The sequence below is a fragment of the Lissotriton vulgaris genome, chromosome 9 (genome assembly GCF_964263255.1).
Source record: "Lissotriton vulgaris chromosome 9, aLisVul1.2, whole genome shotgun sequence".
Lineage (NCBI taxonomy): Eukaryota > Metazoa > Chordata > Amphibia > Caudata > Salamandridae > Lissotriton > Lissotriton vulgaris.
In genome coordinates, this window is record NC_141697.1 from 858643401 (window position 1) to 858657839 (window position 14439).

General features: G+C 45.0%; 1 protein-coding gene across 2 annotated transcripts in view; it reads left to right on the forward strand.

Annotated features, from left to right (window-relative positions):
* The window catches only part of LOC147692372 (cytochrome P450 2G1-like), a 312091-nt gene that overhangs the window by 95523 nt on the left and 202129 nt on the right, over positions 1-14439 (forward strand). The window contains exons 3-4 of one of the 2 annotated variants that reach the window (XM_086938594.1): positions 5310-5472; positions 5604-5753. In XM_086938594.1, coding sequence (XP_086794720.1) covers positions 5310-5472; positions 5604-5753 — 313 coding nt within the window. The remainder of the gene's footprint in view (positions 1-5309; positions 5473-5603; positions 5754-14439) is intronic. The other variant, XM_086938595.1, reaches the window with a different exon arrangement.

Sequence of the window (14439 nt, forward strand, 5' to 3'; positions counted from 1 at the left end):
TCATAGATATGAGACTTTCCAATGAGACAATCAGACAGGAATGCCACATCACACCCAAAAGAGATGATTTGATAGCTGACCTTACTAGACTATAGCATTTTTTAAACATCAACCAGAACTCAGGTTACCATCAATTGACCCTCGACCCCAAGAGCAAGCATATCATGACTGTCACTACACACCTAGGCCAATGCTGGTACACCAGGCTAAATTTTGGTATATTGTCCTCCACTGAAGTATTCCAAAACACAATACAAGAGACACTATCTGTCCTCCAAGGATTAATTAACATCAATTACAATACCCTCATCTACTCCAAATCCAAAGACAAGCACTGCACACTTATCTGTGCAGCTCTGAAGAGAATATGACCCAGCTAGCTAACATAAAACCAAGCAAAGTTCTCCTTTGAACAAAAAATTGAATTCTTTGGCTACTTATTCTCGGAGGATGAAATCAGTGTTGACTCAAAAAAGTCTGATGACATCACGGATACATAATCCCTGTCTCCAAAGTTTGCAGCTTTCTTGACATGGCATGCTATTGTGATACGTTTCTCTCCTGACGGCTTTTCCATCAGGTTGCTGTAAGAGTCCCATGCCATTACATTGACCTAGGCACCTGCATCAATGAGGGGGGTGATGACTTGTCCATTGACTAGCAGTTGTACTTATAATTGTGATACTGAATGCAATGTGACTCAGGACTAGTATAAAAGGCTAGGTCATAAGAGCTATTGTAGCATTACATGTTGTGGTGCATGTCGACGGTGTTCCCCCCCCCCCCCCCCCCCCCCCGAGGAGCCATCCCAGTGCACGCAAACATCTACTGAGGCATAAAATGCAATGTATAAATGACTATATCTTACTGAGTTTGGCCTGACCCCAAGATGGCGACCGTGTTTGATCATGAATGCAGCCTGCTCTGTATTGCTCTGGTGCTCGGGGGCTTTAGGGACTATAACGATAATTTGGCCTCATCTTCCAGAGAAAGATGAAGTCCTGCTTCTTTTACCTCACATGTCTCGGCATCTAAACGGCGTCCAGGGGTCCGAGCTGTCTGCTGCCTCCCATGAGCAGGGCTTCATCATGGCCGAGACCAACTACTGCATCAATGCTTGCACAGGGATCTACAGCGGCCCAGACTTGACCTCTCCCTGCTATGGCTCCTCCCCCTCCTATGAACTCATACAACATTGATTTTGTTTATTGTACCTTACTATGGTCTTTAACTGATGGAACTTCATAAAAGACAACGTCTAAAATGACGGCCGCAACAAACCCTCCTGCATCTCTCCTGACCTTATTTCCCACCTCCCCCTACCCCCTACCCCTTTCCGTTCTACTCTTCTCCACTTTCCTGCTACCGACCTTTGGCCTCAACTGTCCTGGGCCTAAGTCCCCACCCTGTTTATCTGTGAATTTTCCCCGTCAACTGAGATCTAGCTATTTTGTCTGATGCCCGATGGAGCTACCTGGTTTAGCTATGGGGGAGACAGGCCGGGGATTCCCTCCTTGAACGTCACCTACCCAGTCGGTCTTTAGACAGACTTCCTTTCCTCTCTCCTGTCGTCTCTTCCTGCATCCTCCCTCTATTTATGTCTCTCCTCTCTCATTGTACTGAGTCTGAACTATTTTGTCTGATGCCCGATGGAGCTACCTGGTTTAGCTATAGGGGAGATGGGCCGTGGATTCCCTCCTTGGTCGTCACCTACCCAGTCGGACTTTAGACAGACTTCCTTTAGTCTCTTCTTGTTCTCGCTTCCCTTATCCTCCCTTTCTCACCTTCCCTGCCCCCTCCACTACTTTTCTCTCTCCTTTCTCTCCTCTCCCAATGTTTAGTCTATTTTTTGATGTATTGTGTAATTATAGATCTTTTTCCGTTACATTGTTGATTCTCATGTAAAGCGCTCTGATACCTTCGGGTCTAGCCAGCGCTATATAAAACTCTTTAAATAAATAAATTAAATAAATAAACCTAGGTAGGCTTGCGTGTGTTTCCCCACTGTCCTCTAGTACTGCTGTGTCAGACCAGATCACAGTGGTTGTTCTTCCTACGCTTGATGCACGTCTTTCCCTGCGATGGGTGCTAGACAGGGGGATTCAACTGACTCACAACAACAGTAGTTGCAAGATGATGAGCTGGAGGCAGCTTTCGTGAGTTGTTTACTGGCACATGCTTTGCATACAAGATTTACTGTCTCAGTTTTGATTTTCAGCTTCGTTGAGGTGGGTGATGACATACTGATTTTTGTTAAGGCCTCCTCCATTCATTCTACTTTAGAGTGCAACAGTTTGTGTGAGCGTCCAAGGGTCAACATGTCTTATAACTTCATTCTGGGTTCTCTCTGGATGAGCCGGTGGAATACACTCAATTTACACCTCGGTATAATTTGGGATCAACCTCTATATGGGCGATCATCATCCATGCACATGCTTGCCAGTTGCTGTAATCATGTGTAAAAGTCATCGATGGATTACTTGTACCTCTGTTGTGCCAGGCGCAATTTGAAGCGTTCAAAATCTGCATTGATTTGAGGGTCAAAGTGGGCATTGGGCACTACCACAGCTACAGCATCAACTTCTTCACCTGCCAGCACAGTGCAGCAAAAGAGAGTGTTTCACTCTGGCATCAGCTTTACAGATAGCACAGAAATAATTTATAAGTCTCTTAAGGCAGATTTTTCATCCGGCGGCAGCTGTCGCTGGATCTGCCAACTCATTGTTCACTTCATAGGTGGGTGGGCCCACTGTTCTTGCATTCCGTGATGGAGGGTTCACCCTGTGGGCGTAGGCCAAATGGGCCAGGGGTAGGTTGGGCTTGTCTTGTGACATGGCTGGTACTAGTGCTTGTCGCACACAGGAACTAAAATGAGTAGAGTAGCGTTGCCTGCTGGAGGATGATGGCCTTCATTTCTAGCAAACAAGGCCGCACCAACGGATGCGCTACTCTGTGGTGGGACTCACCCACACGCCAAGAGTCCAACATGTAGAAGTCAGGGTCTAGTGCTGCTGGGTGATGACACAGGGCTCTGTGGTGACTGGTGAGCTAGGATGTGAGGATGGGTGGCGAGCATGCAGGTGGGATACCAGGGTGTCCACGGTGATGCCGCAGGACCACCTTGATGTGCCTCCGGGCTGGGTTGATTAGTTTCAGACAGACCTGATGAACCCAAGGGAAAGGCTGCCATCTCGTGGCCATGTATGAGTCCCTCCAATCTTGGGTGAGTCAAACTGCTGCAGCAGAAGAGGGAGGTATTGCCGGGGGTTCCAGAGATGGAGCAGGCTGTTGTATCAAGATCAGGTAGTCGGCAGCAGGGTAGGCAAACTCCCCATAGCATTAGCTGTGATGGACCACATGGGTGGGAGCATACCACAGGCCACTCCTCATTGCCAGTGTGTTATTTCAGGCAAGAACTAGCAAAGGCCTGGTGAGCTTGGGCCCATCCGGGTGCTGGGAAGTGAACACACACCACATACAGGTTATAGAGTGTGGGCCCGGCCTCAAGTGATAGTGCGTCCCTTTATTTATACTGGAAGTTGCGCCATGCCTCCAGGTGCATGCAATGTCAGGTGCTGCTGACCCTATCCTCTGAAACACTACAACAGTACAATAATGTTGCATTGAGGTAGAAGTGAGTTGAGAGAATTGAATGCTGGTTTGTTAAATCGTATACACATTCCTGTTCTGAATTCGCCCTTTGATCATAACGTTTTTAGAATTTCCTGTGCTGACCACGCCTCTTGATCATAATGCGTATAGACTTTCCTGTTTTGACTCCACTCCGAATCAGAAAAGCATATAAAGTTTCCTGTGCTGCCTCTGCACCTCCGTCATAATGATCAGTTGCTAGTATGGTCTTCACAAAGGGATAACTCGCCTGGGCTTTCCTGCATCTCTGTCATCAACCATTGCTTGAACACGCCTCTTTTGGAATATTTGTAAAACTGTTTGCTGATCACCACCACAAAACCAGTACACTATTCTACAGACTCTAAAGGGTGAATGTGTTATAATGTGGAACATGGACAGTGGGAGGTGGATGCCAAGAAGCTCAACTGGGTCTTATATAGGGTGAATAGGTGAATCATGAAAGATTCACACTGTATTAGCAAGCTATTAAATATTACGGAGATATCCAAAGCACACATACACATGTATTATGTTTAATCATTAGTTGATGGTGTGGAAGAAATTAGAGGTCCACTTCTGAGTGAATCTCTGGAGTCTCAGGCACCATATGAAGATGATTAAAGAAATAAAGCAATTACGTGGAGAACTTGGTGACAATGTGCCAAGGATTCTCTAACAGGGAATGGGTCTATCTTTAAAGCATCAACAGAACATGTGATTGTAGATTGCCAATTAGCGGCAATAGCTGATAAACGTTTGGAATACAGGTATTAGTCACTCACTACATAATTGGTTAGAAAAGCAGCCAAACTTCACTGATCATCTTGGCAGTAACACATTTCACTTTTAAAGGTGCTAAGCCACATTGTAGACAAGTCTCCATGACTTTGCTAATTCTCATTAAATCTAACAAGTTTTCCTACCTAGCAGAAGAGACTTGTTTTTCTCTGAAAGTTCTGTAGCCATTAGAAGCAACCTCGAGTACCCGCAGAGGTTCCTGATTGCTGCATGAATGCTTGGTGTCTACGCTGCACCTGTCTCTCATCTAATCTGTACAAGTGTGTGTGCAAGCATAGCTTCTTTTAGACTTTATGGGCCTGGTTCACAAAGGTAACTTACACTTTTGAGTAAGTTAACAGTTTTGAGTAAGTTTACTACATTTTGGTATTCACAAACACTGCACCTGATTCACAAAGTTAAATGTACACTTTTGAGTAACTTTACGATTATTTGTTATTCACAAAGGTATTTAACTAGTAGTATCTTTATGACTGCAGAGTCACCCCACTTAAAAAGATAGGACTGCCCTATCTTTTTATATGCATAGACTCCCCAGTAGTAAAGATACTACTCATAAAATACCTTTATCAATAGCAAACATTCGTAAGCTTAAACAAAAGTATGTTTACCTTTGTGAATCAGGCCCTCCAAATGTAAGTTGCTACTAAAAAAAACTAGTAAGTTGTAGTAACAGTGGTAAACTCACTTAAAAGTGCAAACTTACTCAAATGTGCAGCTTGTCTCCTCTTATTCTTTTTCTTTTCAACCTGTACCCTTTCCCCCACCATCATCCTTCTTTGTTGTAATGATTAATATTTGTAATTGTTCCTTTCCACGATGGATGTAGGTAGTAAGCTATCATCATGCTGCTCATGTTATTCTAATATTTTCTCTAGCTACGCGATTCCTACGGCCAGGTATTCACTGTTCATTTTGGCCCACGCCGAATTGTGGTTATATGTGGATATGACAACTTGAAGGAAGCCTTCATTGACCAAGGAGATATCTTTGTGGCGCGAGGCGAAATGCCGATCTTTGAAAGAATGCTTCGTGGTTATGGTGAGTGCTGTTTTAAACAAAAGAAAACCTACAGTCAGATAAGAAAAGCTCTGTTTTAGCTCTTCTACTCCTGATTTCTTTAACTTCGATTTGTCTTCATGTCTGTTAAAAAAAATCATTTCACCTTCCAGGAGTTACTGTCAGTAGTGGGGAGCGCTGGAAAAAACTTCGTCAGTTTACAATAATGACCCTGAGGAATTTCGGGATGGGAAAAAGGGGCATTGAAGAGCGGATTCAGGAAGAAGCCGAGTGTATTATGAAGGAATTGCAAAAAAACAAAGGTTTGTGTGTTACATCATGTATGGCTAGGTTCCCCATTGTGACTAATTGCGGGGACCACAGGACAACATTAAAGAAACAAAACCAGTAGGGTCTCTAGATGTGATTTTTAGGAGAGGGGCATAAAAAAGTCCACAAATAAAACTAGTGGGGCCACCTGCAACGGGAAATCATAAAAATATATAATCACACACATATGCGCACATATATGCGCACACACATATATATGTGTGGGTGTATATACATATATATACTTTATATATGTATTTTATATATATATATTTTATATATATATATATGATTGTGGAGGCGACACCCTGAAATTAGCAGGCAACCCCATACCCTCCTTGCTATTTACATACGACATACTGCTTATATCGAAAACGCCAATGGGTATCCAGAATGCCCTCACTAAATTTGCAAAAGCATGTAAAGATAGGGGCTTAGAAATAAATTGCTCCAAAACGAAATTCATCCCTATAAATCTACCAGGGGTAAAGTGAGGCTGGGCTCCCAATTTCTAGAACAGGTTAAGGCTTATGATTATTATGGAGTCAGAATTAGTGACAACACAGCATGGACACCCTAAATTGAGAAAAGTATATTAACACTTCAACATGTGGACTGTGCAATAGCAAAGAGGGTAAAATTTTCAGTTTCCACCCCATTTCTCCAATCCTAGAATTACATCGAGCAAAAGAGCTAGGTGCTGCCCTATATGGGGCAGAGCTCTGGTGTCTGGAGTGCCTAAATCAACTAGAGGTCGCTGAGAACAAATTTTCAAGGCCGATCCTTAACCTCCCACTAAAGACACCCCTATTGCTGCTACGCCTTAACCTTGGTCTTCAACCTATTAGCTATTTTGCTATTCTTAAGGTGCTTCTGTTTTGAGTAAGATTATGGACAAGTAGCATCGAGATTCCGGTTAAGGACAAAATGGAGGAATTGCTAATTCTACAAAAACAATCAGGTTGTTTGGTACACCTGCTAAAAAAGGTATTGGGAGATTGGGAGTATGTTGCACTGATGTCAGGCCAACCCGCACTTTAACTTCCAGCTTAATGAATGTCAAGGGCTCTTTTAATTTTCTTCTTTTTTTTAGAGTTTTATATAGCGCAAACTAGACCTGAGGCATCATGTATCAGAGTGCTTTACATGAGCACCAGTTTCATTACAGATCAACACATTAATCTTTGTAGGCAAGGGGAGATTAAGTGATTTGTCAAGAATCACAGGATGTTGAGCGTCTTTGGCGAGACTCGAACCTGGTTCCCAAGGTCCGAGGTCGTCCGCTCTAGCAGTAAGGCTACATCCTCTCCCCTTTGCTTTGTATATGGACGATGTTGTACCCCCGCAGGCATGTGCACTTTACATACAATTCAGGCAGGGCCGGACTGGCCATTGCGGGCACAGGGAAATCCCCCGGTGGGCAGTAAGGGTGGGGCCGGTTTTGTGCCCCTGGGGGCCGTTCGTGTTACATAGATGCAAAATCGGCCCTGTAACAAAATCGTCTGGAAACCGGCCCCGGCAAGAGCTTGGTCGCACCCCAAACCACACCCCCGGGGGCCGGCCGAGCACTTTGCCAGGGTCGGTTTTGGTTCCCAGTCCGGCCCTGAATTCAGGTATGGGATTATTCCACTAAACATACTGAAAAGTAACTGGGTAAACGTCTCTGTAACCTCCTTGTGCCCGTCCGGTCATTCTAACCCAGAGACTCTAGAACATTTTATCTTTCTCTGTGCTGCCTACTTAAACTTAGGAAAACCTGGATAACTCCTGCCTGTCGATTGCTTTCTTTTTCTCGCCTCTTTGATGCCCTACGTATATTTAGGGCTGACATTACAATATTGTGTGTATTTAGTCAGTCAAAAACGCTATTTTGGCCACTCGAGCCATAAAAGTACATTAATATATAAAAATCTTCAAACATTTACACAAAATGACCAATATTTACATCCCATACATTTGTGCGAGATTAAAAAGACTGGCAACCACCTCAAAATGTAAAATACTTAAAAACAATCATTAAAATACAGTGGACAGAGTTTGCAAGAGTTGTTGTATTTACAATTTCAAGATATCTGCTACATGCTTGGTGGTTAAAATCTAAAGTGTCAAAAGAATATCTTGATATAGATACCTGTACATGCAAGCAACCGGTCCTAGGCTAGTCACTGGAACAGTGGGGTACTGAAAGGGCTGAACTGGTCCATCTCTGATTTGAGGCAAAATAGAAATTCTCTTTTTTCATTATCGTATGTAACTATGAATTTTATAAACTTTTATAATTGATGTACAGGTACTTGAAGTTGATGTTATTGTAAGATTTTGTGCTTTTAACGTTGTGATGAATTACTGTATGCCTTGTGATGTTATTTATGTGAATGATCATGCTATTGATCAATAAACTAATATATAAATATATATATATTCACTGAAAAAAACATAGGTTTCACACACGTTATAGTTGGGAATTAGCATTTAAAATACCTTGCAAATTAATTGAAAAAAACATAGGTTTCACACATGATATAGTTAGGTGGACATTTCACTCATACAAAACCTTTGAAATTCCCCCGTTATAGTTAGTTCAGCTAACTATAACACGCGCACCCGCAATCCACTGCTGATGACGTCACATATTACATCACTCATGACATAGTCAGTGACATCAGTCATGACATCTCTCATGACATCTCAAATAACAGACACAGTGTCCTGATAACCTTGATTTTCCATGCTCTCACTATACACTATACACACTAAACTAGTGAGGCAGTCTACAAATGTAGCATAACAAGTTATTCTCATGTGAAGCAAAATACTCAGCCTTCTCTAAACAATATTGCAAGTGCGTGTGGTGTGCAAAACCGAGCAGGAAAGCAAAAATGACGTTTAAGCCTCTAATAAACCCATGCTAACTTAACACGGTGTGAGTGCAAGGCTCAGCCCCACGACACCCTTCCTTGATCGAAGCACGTGATATAAACGTGGGCGAATTACGAACACAGAGTCCAAGCCTGAAAAGCAGAGTCCAGTTCAAATTTGCAAAAAACATTATTTGCTGTTTGATAGAAAGCAGTAACTAAATAATAAAGAATAGGTAGGAAAATCAAAGAGTCTTATTCCAACAGCGTATAAGCACAGTATTTAGCAACAGCCTCCAAGAGGAAGTCATTGTTCTCATCTGAAAACATTTCAGCCATCCAATTCAATAGTCGGAATGAACATACATGTTCCTCAACGACCGGAGCCTCTATCACCATCAAAGGAAAACTCGGGTCATCTTCAATGTGACTGCGTGCCAAGATGTCATGCGCCGCTGCAAAAACATTCCAACGTCCCATTATTCCATGTATCGCTGCTAAGGCCATAATCCTGCTGCCAGAACAGAGCAAGTCATGAACCACTAAGGGGCTCATCAGCTGGTCATAATCCGCGTTGGGAGACACCGTACTGCAGAGACACAAATCCAGGACCCAGTCGAAATCGCAGCTCAGGCAATGGAAGACAGGTTGAACGCATGTGAAAAGGGAAAATCGAAACGATAATCCATAAGCTGCACTCAATGTAGCCAGAGGTAGCGCTCCGTAATAACTAAGCATTCGGTTGCGGAGCAGCAACAGCCGAGATATATTGTTGTGTGCTGCAGGATGTGCATCCATATTTAAGCAAACAAATTAATAGAAGCACACCGGCAACTAATGCGAGTATTAAGGGGAATCCACCAAAGATGCTGGAAAAAATCGAATGAAAAAATGCTGAGAAGACACCAAATATAGTTTGAAAAGTAGTCACAAGGCCACTGCTTATATCTTTAAAAAAGTAAGGTAACCCCATAGTCGAGGACGCATTAAAGATAGTCTGAATTAACTCCCCAAAATGCAGGGGCACGTCTGTATTTAATAAAGCATGCACTTCTGTGCGGGTGTTTGCTACATGAAGGACAAATGTTTCTCTAGCAGATGTAAGAGCAACCTCTTTTTGAGACAATAGCGCTCTTATACGGCTCATTTGGTTTACTCTGCTTTCAATGTCGGAATTGACGGCCAGATAGAAACATCCAGCTTCCCATGCAGAGGAGTAAACACAACTTTTTTATAGCAAATCACAAGCTCAGTTACCGTAATCATGTAAGCGATGCCTGCTAACATCGCACAACAATCTGCATTATTTCAAAGTAAATAACTCCCCTTTTGCCAGTAAACTGAACGTTGGTATGATAGCAGGTGTCGGAGTGCCTTTCAAAACTCAGGCCAAACTAGGCGCATCTTGATTACAAGAGCCATGCAATTGTATATGTCTACAAATTAAGGAGTGATCTGGTCGTATTGTGCAATCCTCGCCATTCAGATAAACTTCTTTTCCCTCCCTCAGGCACCTATATGTAAATGGTAATACCAAGCTTCATGGCAATAAGCGCAGCCTAAAGATCCATATCTGCCTATAGCATAGTATTTCATGCAAACCTCACACTTAAACAGGCTAAAAGGGAACGTTATGATACCGTGCATAAGCCACACAGCTGAATCGGATCTCCAATGAGTGACCACTTGCAACCATTCTCATAGCGCGCCCTGTGCTCTGATTTGACAGTGAGAGAGTGATTGCACCATAGTTTGAACTGCTAATCATTCTCAGCATACGCTGAGAATACGCTTTCACGTTACGCGTCGCATCAAAGCTTCTGTGTGACGTCATGTACTGCGCCCCGTACACAAAATACGTGAATGTTTTTAATTGTTTAAAAACATATATTTATGTATTTGTTATGTTAAATGTTTTGTTAAAAAAGTTTATACCGCGCACGTACACCGAGACGGTTTCTTGGCGCTCATAACAGACATAACGAGCCAGGGCAAAGGTTATTATTCTGAGCCTGCTTTAAAGAGGAATGTTTTTAAGGTTTTCCTGAATGACTCATAAGAGGGGCAGTGGCGAAAAGAAGAAGGGAGGGAATTCCAGAAGGAAGGGCCTAAAAAAGAAAAACGCATTCCGCCGTGTTTTTTGCGGCGGTTAGATGGGATGCAGAGAAGATTATCAGCAGAAGATCTGAGATTACGGGTGGGGAGGTATCTCTTTAGCTTGGAGGAGATGAATTCAGGGGCGCGGTTATGGAGAGATTTGAATATGGTGCATCCAAGTTTGAAGGAGCACCGTTTGGCCACTGGGAGCCAATGGAGGCTCCTTAAAAGGGGAGAGACATGCTGGTGTTTAGGTTGATGGAACACCAAGCGGGCGGCCTGGTTCTGAATTAACTGGAGTTTTTGAAGCTGATAGGCAGGCATCCCCACATACAAGATGTTAGCAAAGTCAATCCTGGAGATGACCAAAGCCAGTATGACTAGTATGAGTGCCTCTCTGGTAAGAAATCGGCAGATCTTACGGATCCTACGCAGTTGAAAAAAGCAGGATGATGTAACAGCCGAGATCTGGGATTTCATAGATAGGTCCTCAGAGATGACCACTCCAAGGCTTTTCACAGAGCTGACCAGGCAAGGGGGAGTGCCAAGAGAAGGGGGCCAGTAATTGTCATCCCAAGGATTGGTAGGACCACCCACCAGAACAAGTTCCGTCTTAGACGGGTTCAGCTTGAGCTGGCTGTGAGCCATCCAGTCAGAGATGAGCAACATTGTTGTTTGGAAATTAGAACAGGAGGATGGTGAAGTGTCCAAGGGGAAGACCAACTGCAGGTCATCTGCATAATTATAAATAGTGGCAGGGGAGTGACGAAGGGCGACCATAAGTGGTTGCATATATAAATTAAAAAGGAGCGGGGAGAGAGCTGAGCCCTGGGGGACACCACAAGTGAGGGGGGAGAAAGGAGCAGAGAAGGTAGAAAGGTGGACTGCCTGGGAGCGGCCTTGCAGGAAGGATCGAACCCAGTCAAGGGCAAAGCCCTGGATGCCGGCGTTCTTGACACGGTCGATCAGGATAATATGATCGACCGTGTCAAAAGCCGCCGAGAGATCCAACAGAACAAGGGCTTGGGGGATGTTATTGTCAGCTCCGGCTCTGAGAGTGTCCATGACAGCCGCGATCACCATCTCTGTGGAGTGAAGGGGGCGAAAACCAGCCTGTAGGGGATCCAGGAAGAGGGAAGTCTCAACAAACATACTCAGACACCTAGTAACATAAGTTTCTAGGATCTTTTCAAGAAAAGGGAGAAGGGAGATGGGTCTGTAATTGCTCAGCACAGGTGGGTCTCCGTTGGGTTTTTTCAGAATGGGTAATACCACTGCTTGCTTAAAGGCGTCTGGAACAACTCCTGATGTTAGGGAGGAGTTGAGAAGAGCCAGGGCAGGCTCAGGACAGGCCATGAAGATTTCTTTAAGAATATGTGGGGGGCAGCAGTCCTTAGGAGAACCGGAACAGATTTTGTGAAGAAGACTGTGGAGGTCAGTGATGGTAATGGGAGGAAAAGTGTGAAATTTCTGGGAGTTTTCGGGGGGGAGGGGAAATGATTTGGAAGGGGAAGGTGGATGGATGTTGTTTTTAATAGAGGAGATTTTGTCTCGGAAGAAGGCATTAAGCTCATCACAGAGTGCCTGGGTGGGCACGGGAGGGAGAGTGATGCGATCGGGAAGGGAGAGCTCATTGACTATCGAGAAGATGTCTTTAGCTTTAGAAGCCGACTCCAAGATTTTACAGGAAAAGTAGGAAGTCTTGGCCTCAAGTATCGAGGTTTTATATTTGTTAAGTAGAGTGGTAAACTCAGTCTTGAGTAAAGGGTCGTACTTGTGACGCCAGCGGCGTTCAGCTTGGCGGAGGGCTAATTTGTCGAGTTTAAGCTGGTCGTTAAACCAGCGCTGGGCGTCATGTGGGCGCTGGACTTTTATAGTTTTTAGAGGAGCGACTGTGTCGGCTGCTGCTTTCAGCCAGTGCTCAAGAATAGCGGCTTGGTGAGAGGCAGATTCAGAAACTGGGGGAACTGAGGCAGCCAATAGAGAGTGAAGTTTTGGCAAATCGGCATTTTTCCAATTACGGGCCGTGATGTTGGCCGGGCGAGGAGGGCGATGAAAGCTAGGAAGATCAACAGAGAAGGAGATAAAGTAGTGGTCTGACCAGGTGCAAGGGGTGATCAGTGGAGGGTCGATGTCGAGATTAGCCATCCAGACCTGATCAAGTATATGTCCCTTACAGTGGGTAGGGGTAGAAATCAATTGCTGGCAGTTCAGGCTGGTAAGGGTTTCTGAGAACAGCTCAGACAATCGGCTTTCTTGCGGGTCATTGGGCCAATAATTTAAATCGCCCAGGATGGGGATCCTGGAGTGATTAACCCCTTCCATGCTGATGACGGCCCCCATCCGTCATGCATCACGGTGCTCGTGTGCTTATGACGGCTGGGGGCCGTCATAAAGCCATTCATTCTTTAAAAGCCTAGCACACGAGCAGAATCGGCCCAGCATGGAAGGGGTTAATAAAAAGCTGAGAGACCAACTCCCCAACTGATTGAGCGAAGGAAGGCATGTAGGAGGGAGGTCTGTACATAAGGACACATATAAGGGAGGTAGTGATGGAGCGGAGCTGTATAACAAGGGTTTGAGTATTGGGGATGGGAGGGCAGTCCAAAATTGAAAAAACATGTTCTTTACGGATGATGGCAGCGACTCCACCACCAACTTGTCCCATAGGACGGTTAACGTGTAAAATATAGTAGCCGTTTGGGATAGCGGCTAGGATATCAGGCACGGAGTCCTCTGTTAGCCAGGTCTCGGACAGGAAGAGGATATCTATGTTAGTGTCATCTAGTAGACGGAAAATCTCTAATTGGTGTTTCACCAGGGAGCGTGTATTTAGATAAAGAATAGTTAGGGCACGGGTGACAGGAGTGGGAGGGGGGATATTAGAGGGTACAGAAGAGGAGGCAGGACCGGGCGGGAGATGAGAAGACATGCTCGGGGGGCAAAAAATACCACACACCTGGGCCCTCCGAATAGCATCAGGCGGTAAAGGGACGGCATGTTGGAGGGAGCATAAATCCCCGGAAGAATACAGGAATGTTTGGGCAGGGTGTGAGGCCGCAGGTCGCGACCGGCCGCGGACGGGTGCAGACGGGCAGGACATTGGCTTGACTTCGGTGCGAAGTCGGCGCTCCCGCTGCGCTCGTCCGCAGCGCTTCCGCCACACCGTCATTTTATAGGAAGGGACGTATAGCCACTAGACCGCTAACCTGCGCTGGGTGCGGCAGGGCGGAAGTGGAGAAGAGAAGGCGGGGAATGGCACTCTGGAGTTCGACCCTCCGCACAAACGGCACTCAGCCGGGGCGGAACGGGGTCTGGAGCGAAGGGAAACAGGCAGGATTACTCACAATAAGCAACACCAATAGCCTGTTGCAAGTAAAAGAAACAGTAATTTTAAAAATATTCACAGTGCTAAATGCGGAGGAGCCGCGTTAAGAAGCTATTATTCAGCTAGTCAGTTTCACAAAGAGTAATTCACACATAGCAGCCTGGATCGCCGCGTCTGTCAACTGTGACCCTGCATTGACAACCAATATGTACTCTATGGTTGATAGCCACTAGACCGCTAACCTGCGCTGGGTGCGGCAGGGCGGAAGTGGAGAAGAGAAGGCGGGGAATGGCGCTCTGGGGTTCGACCCTCCGCACAAACGGCACTCAGCCGGGGCGGAACGGGGTTTGGAGCGAAGGGAAACAGGTAGGATTACTCACAATAGGCAACACCAAT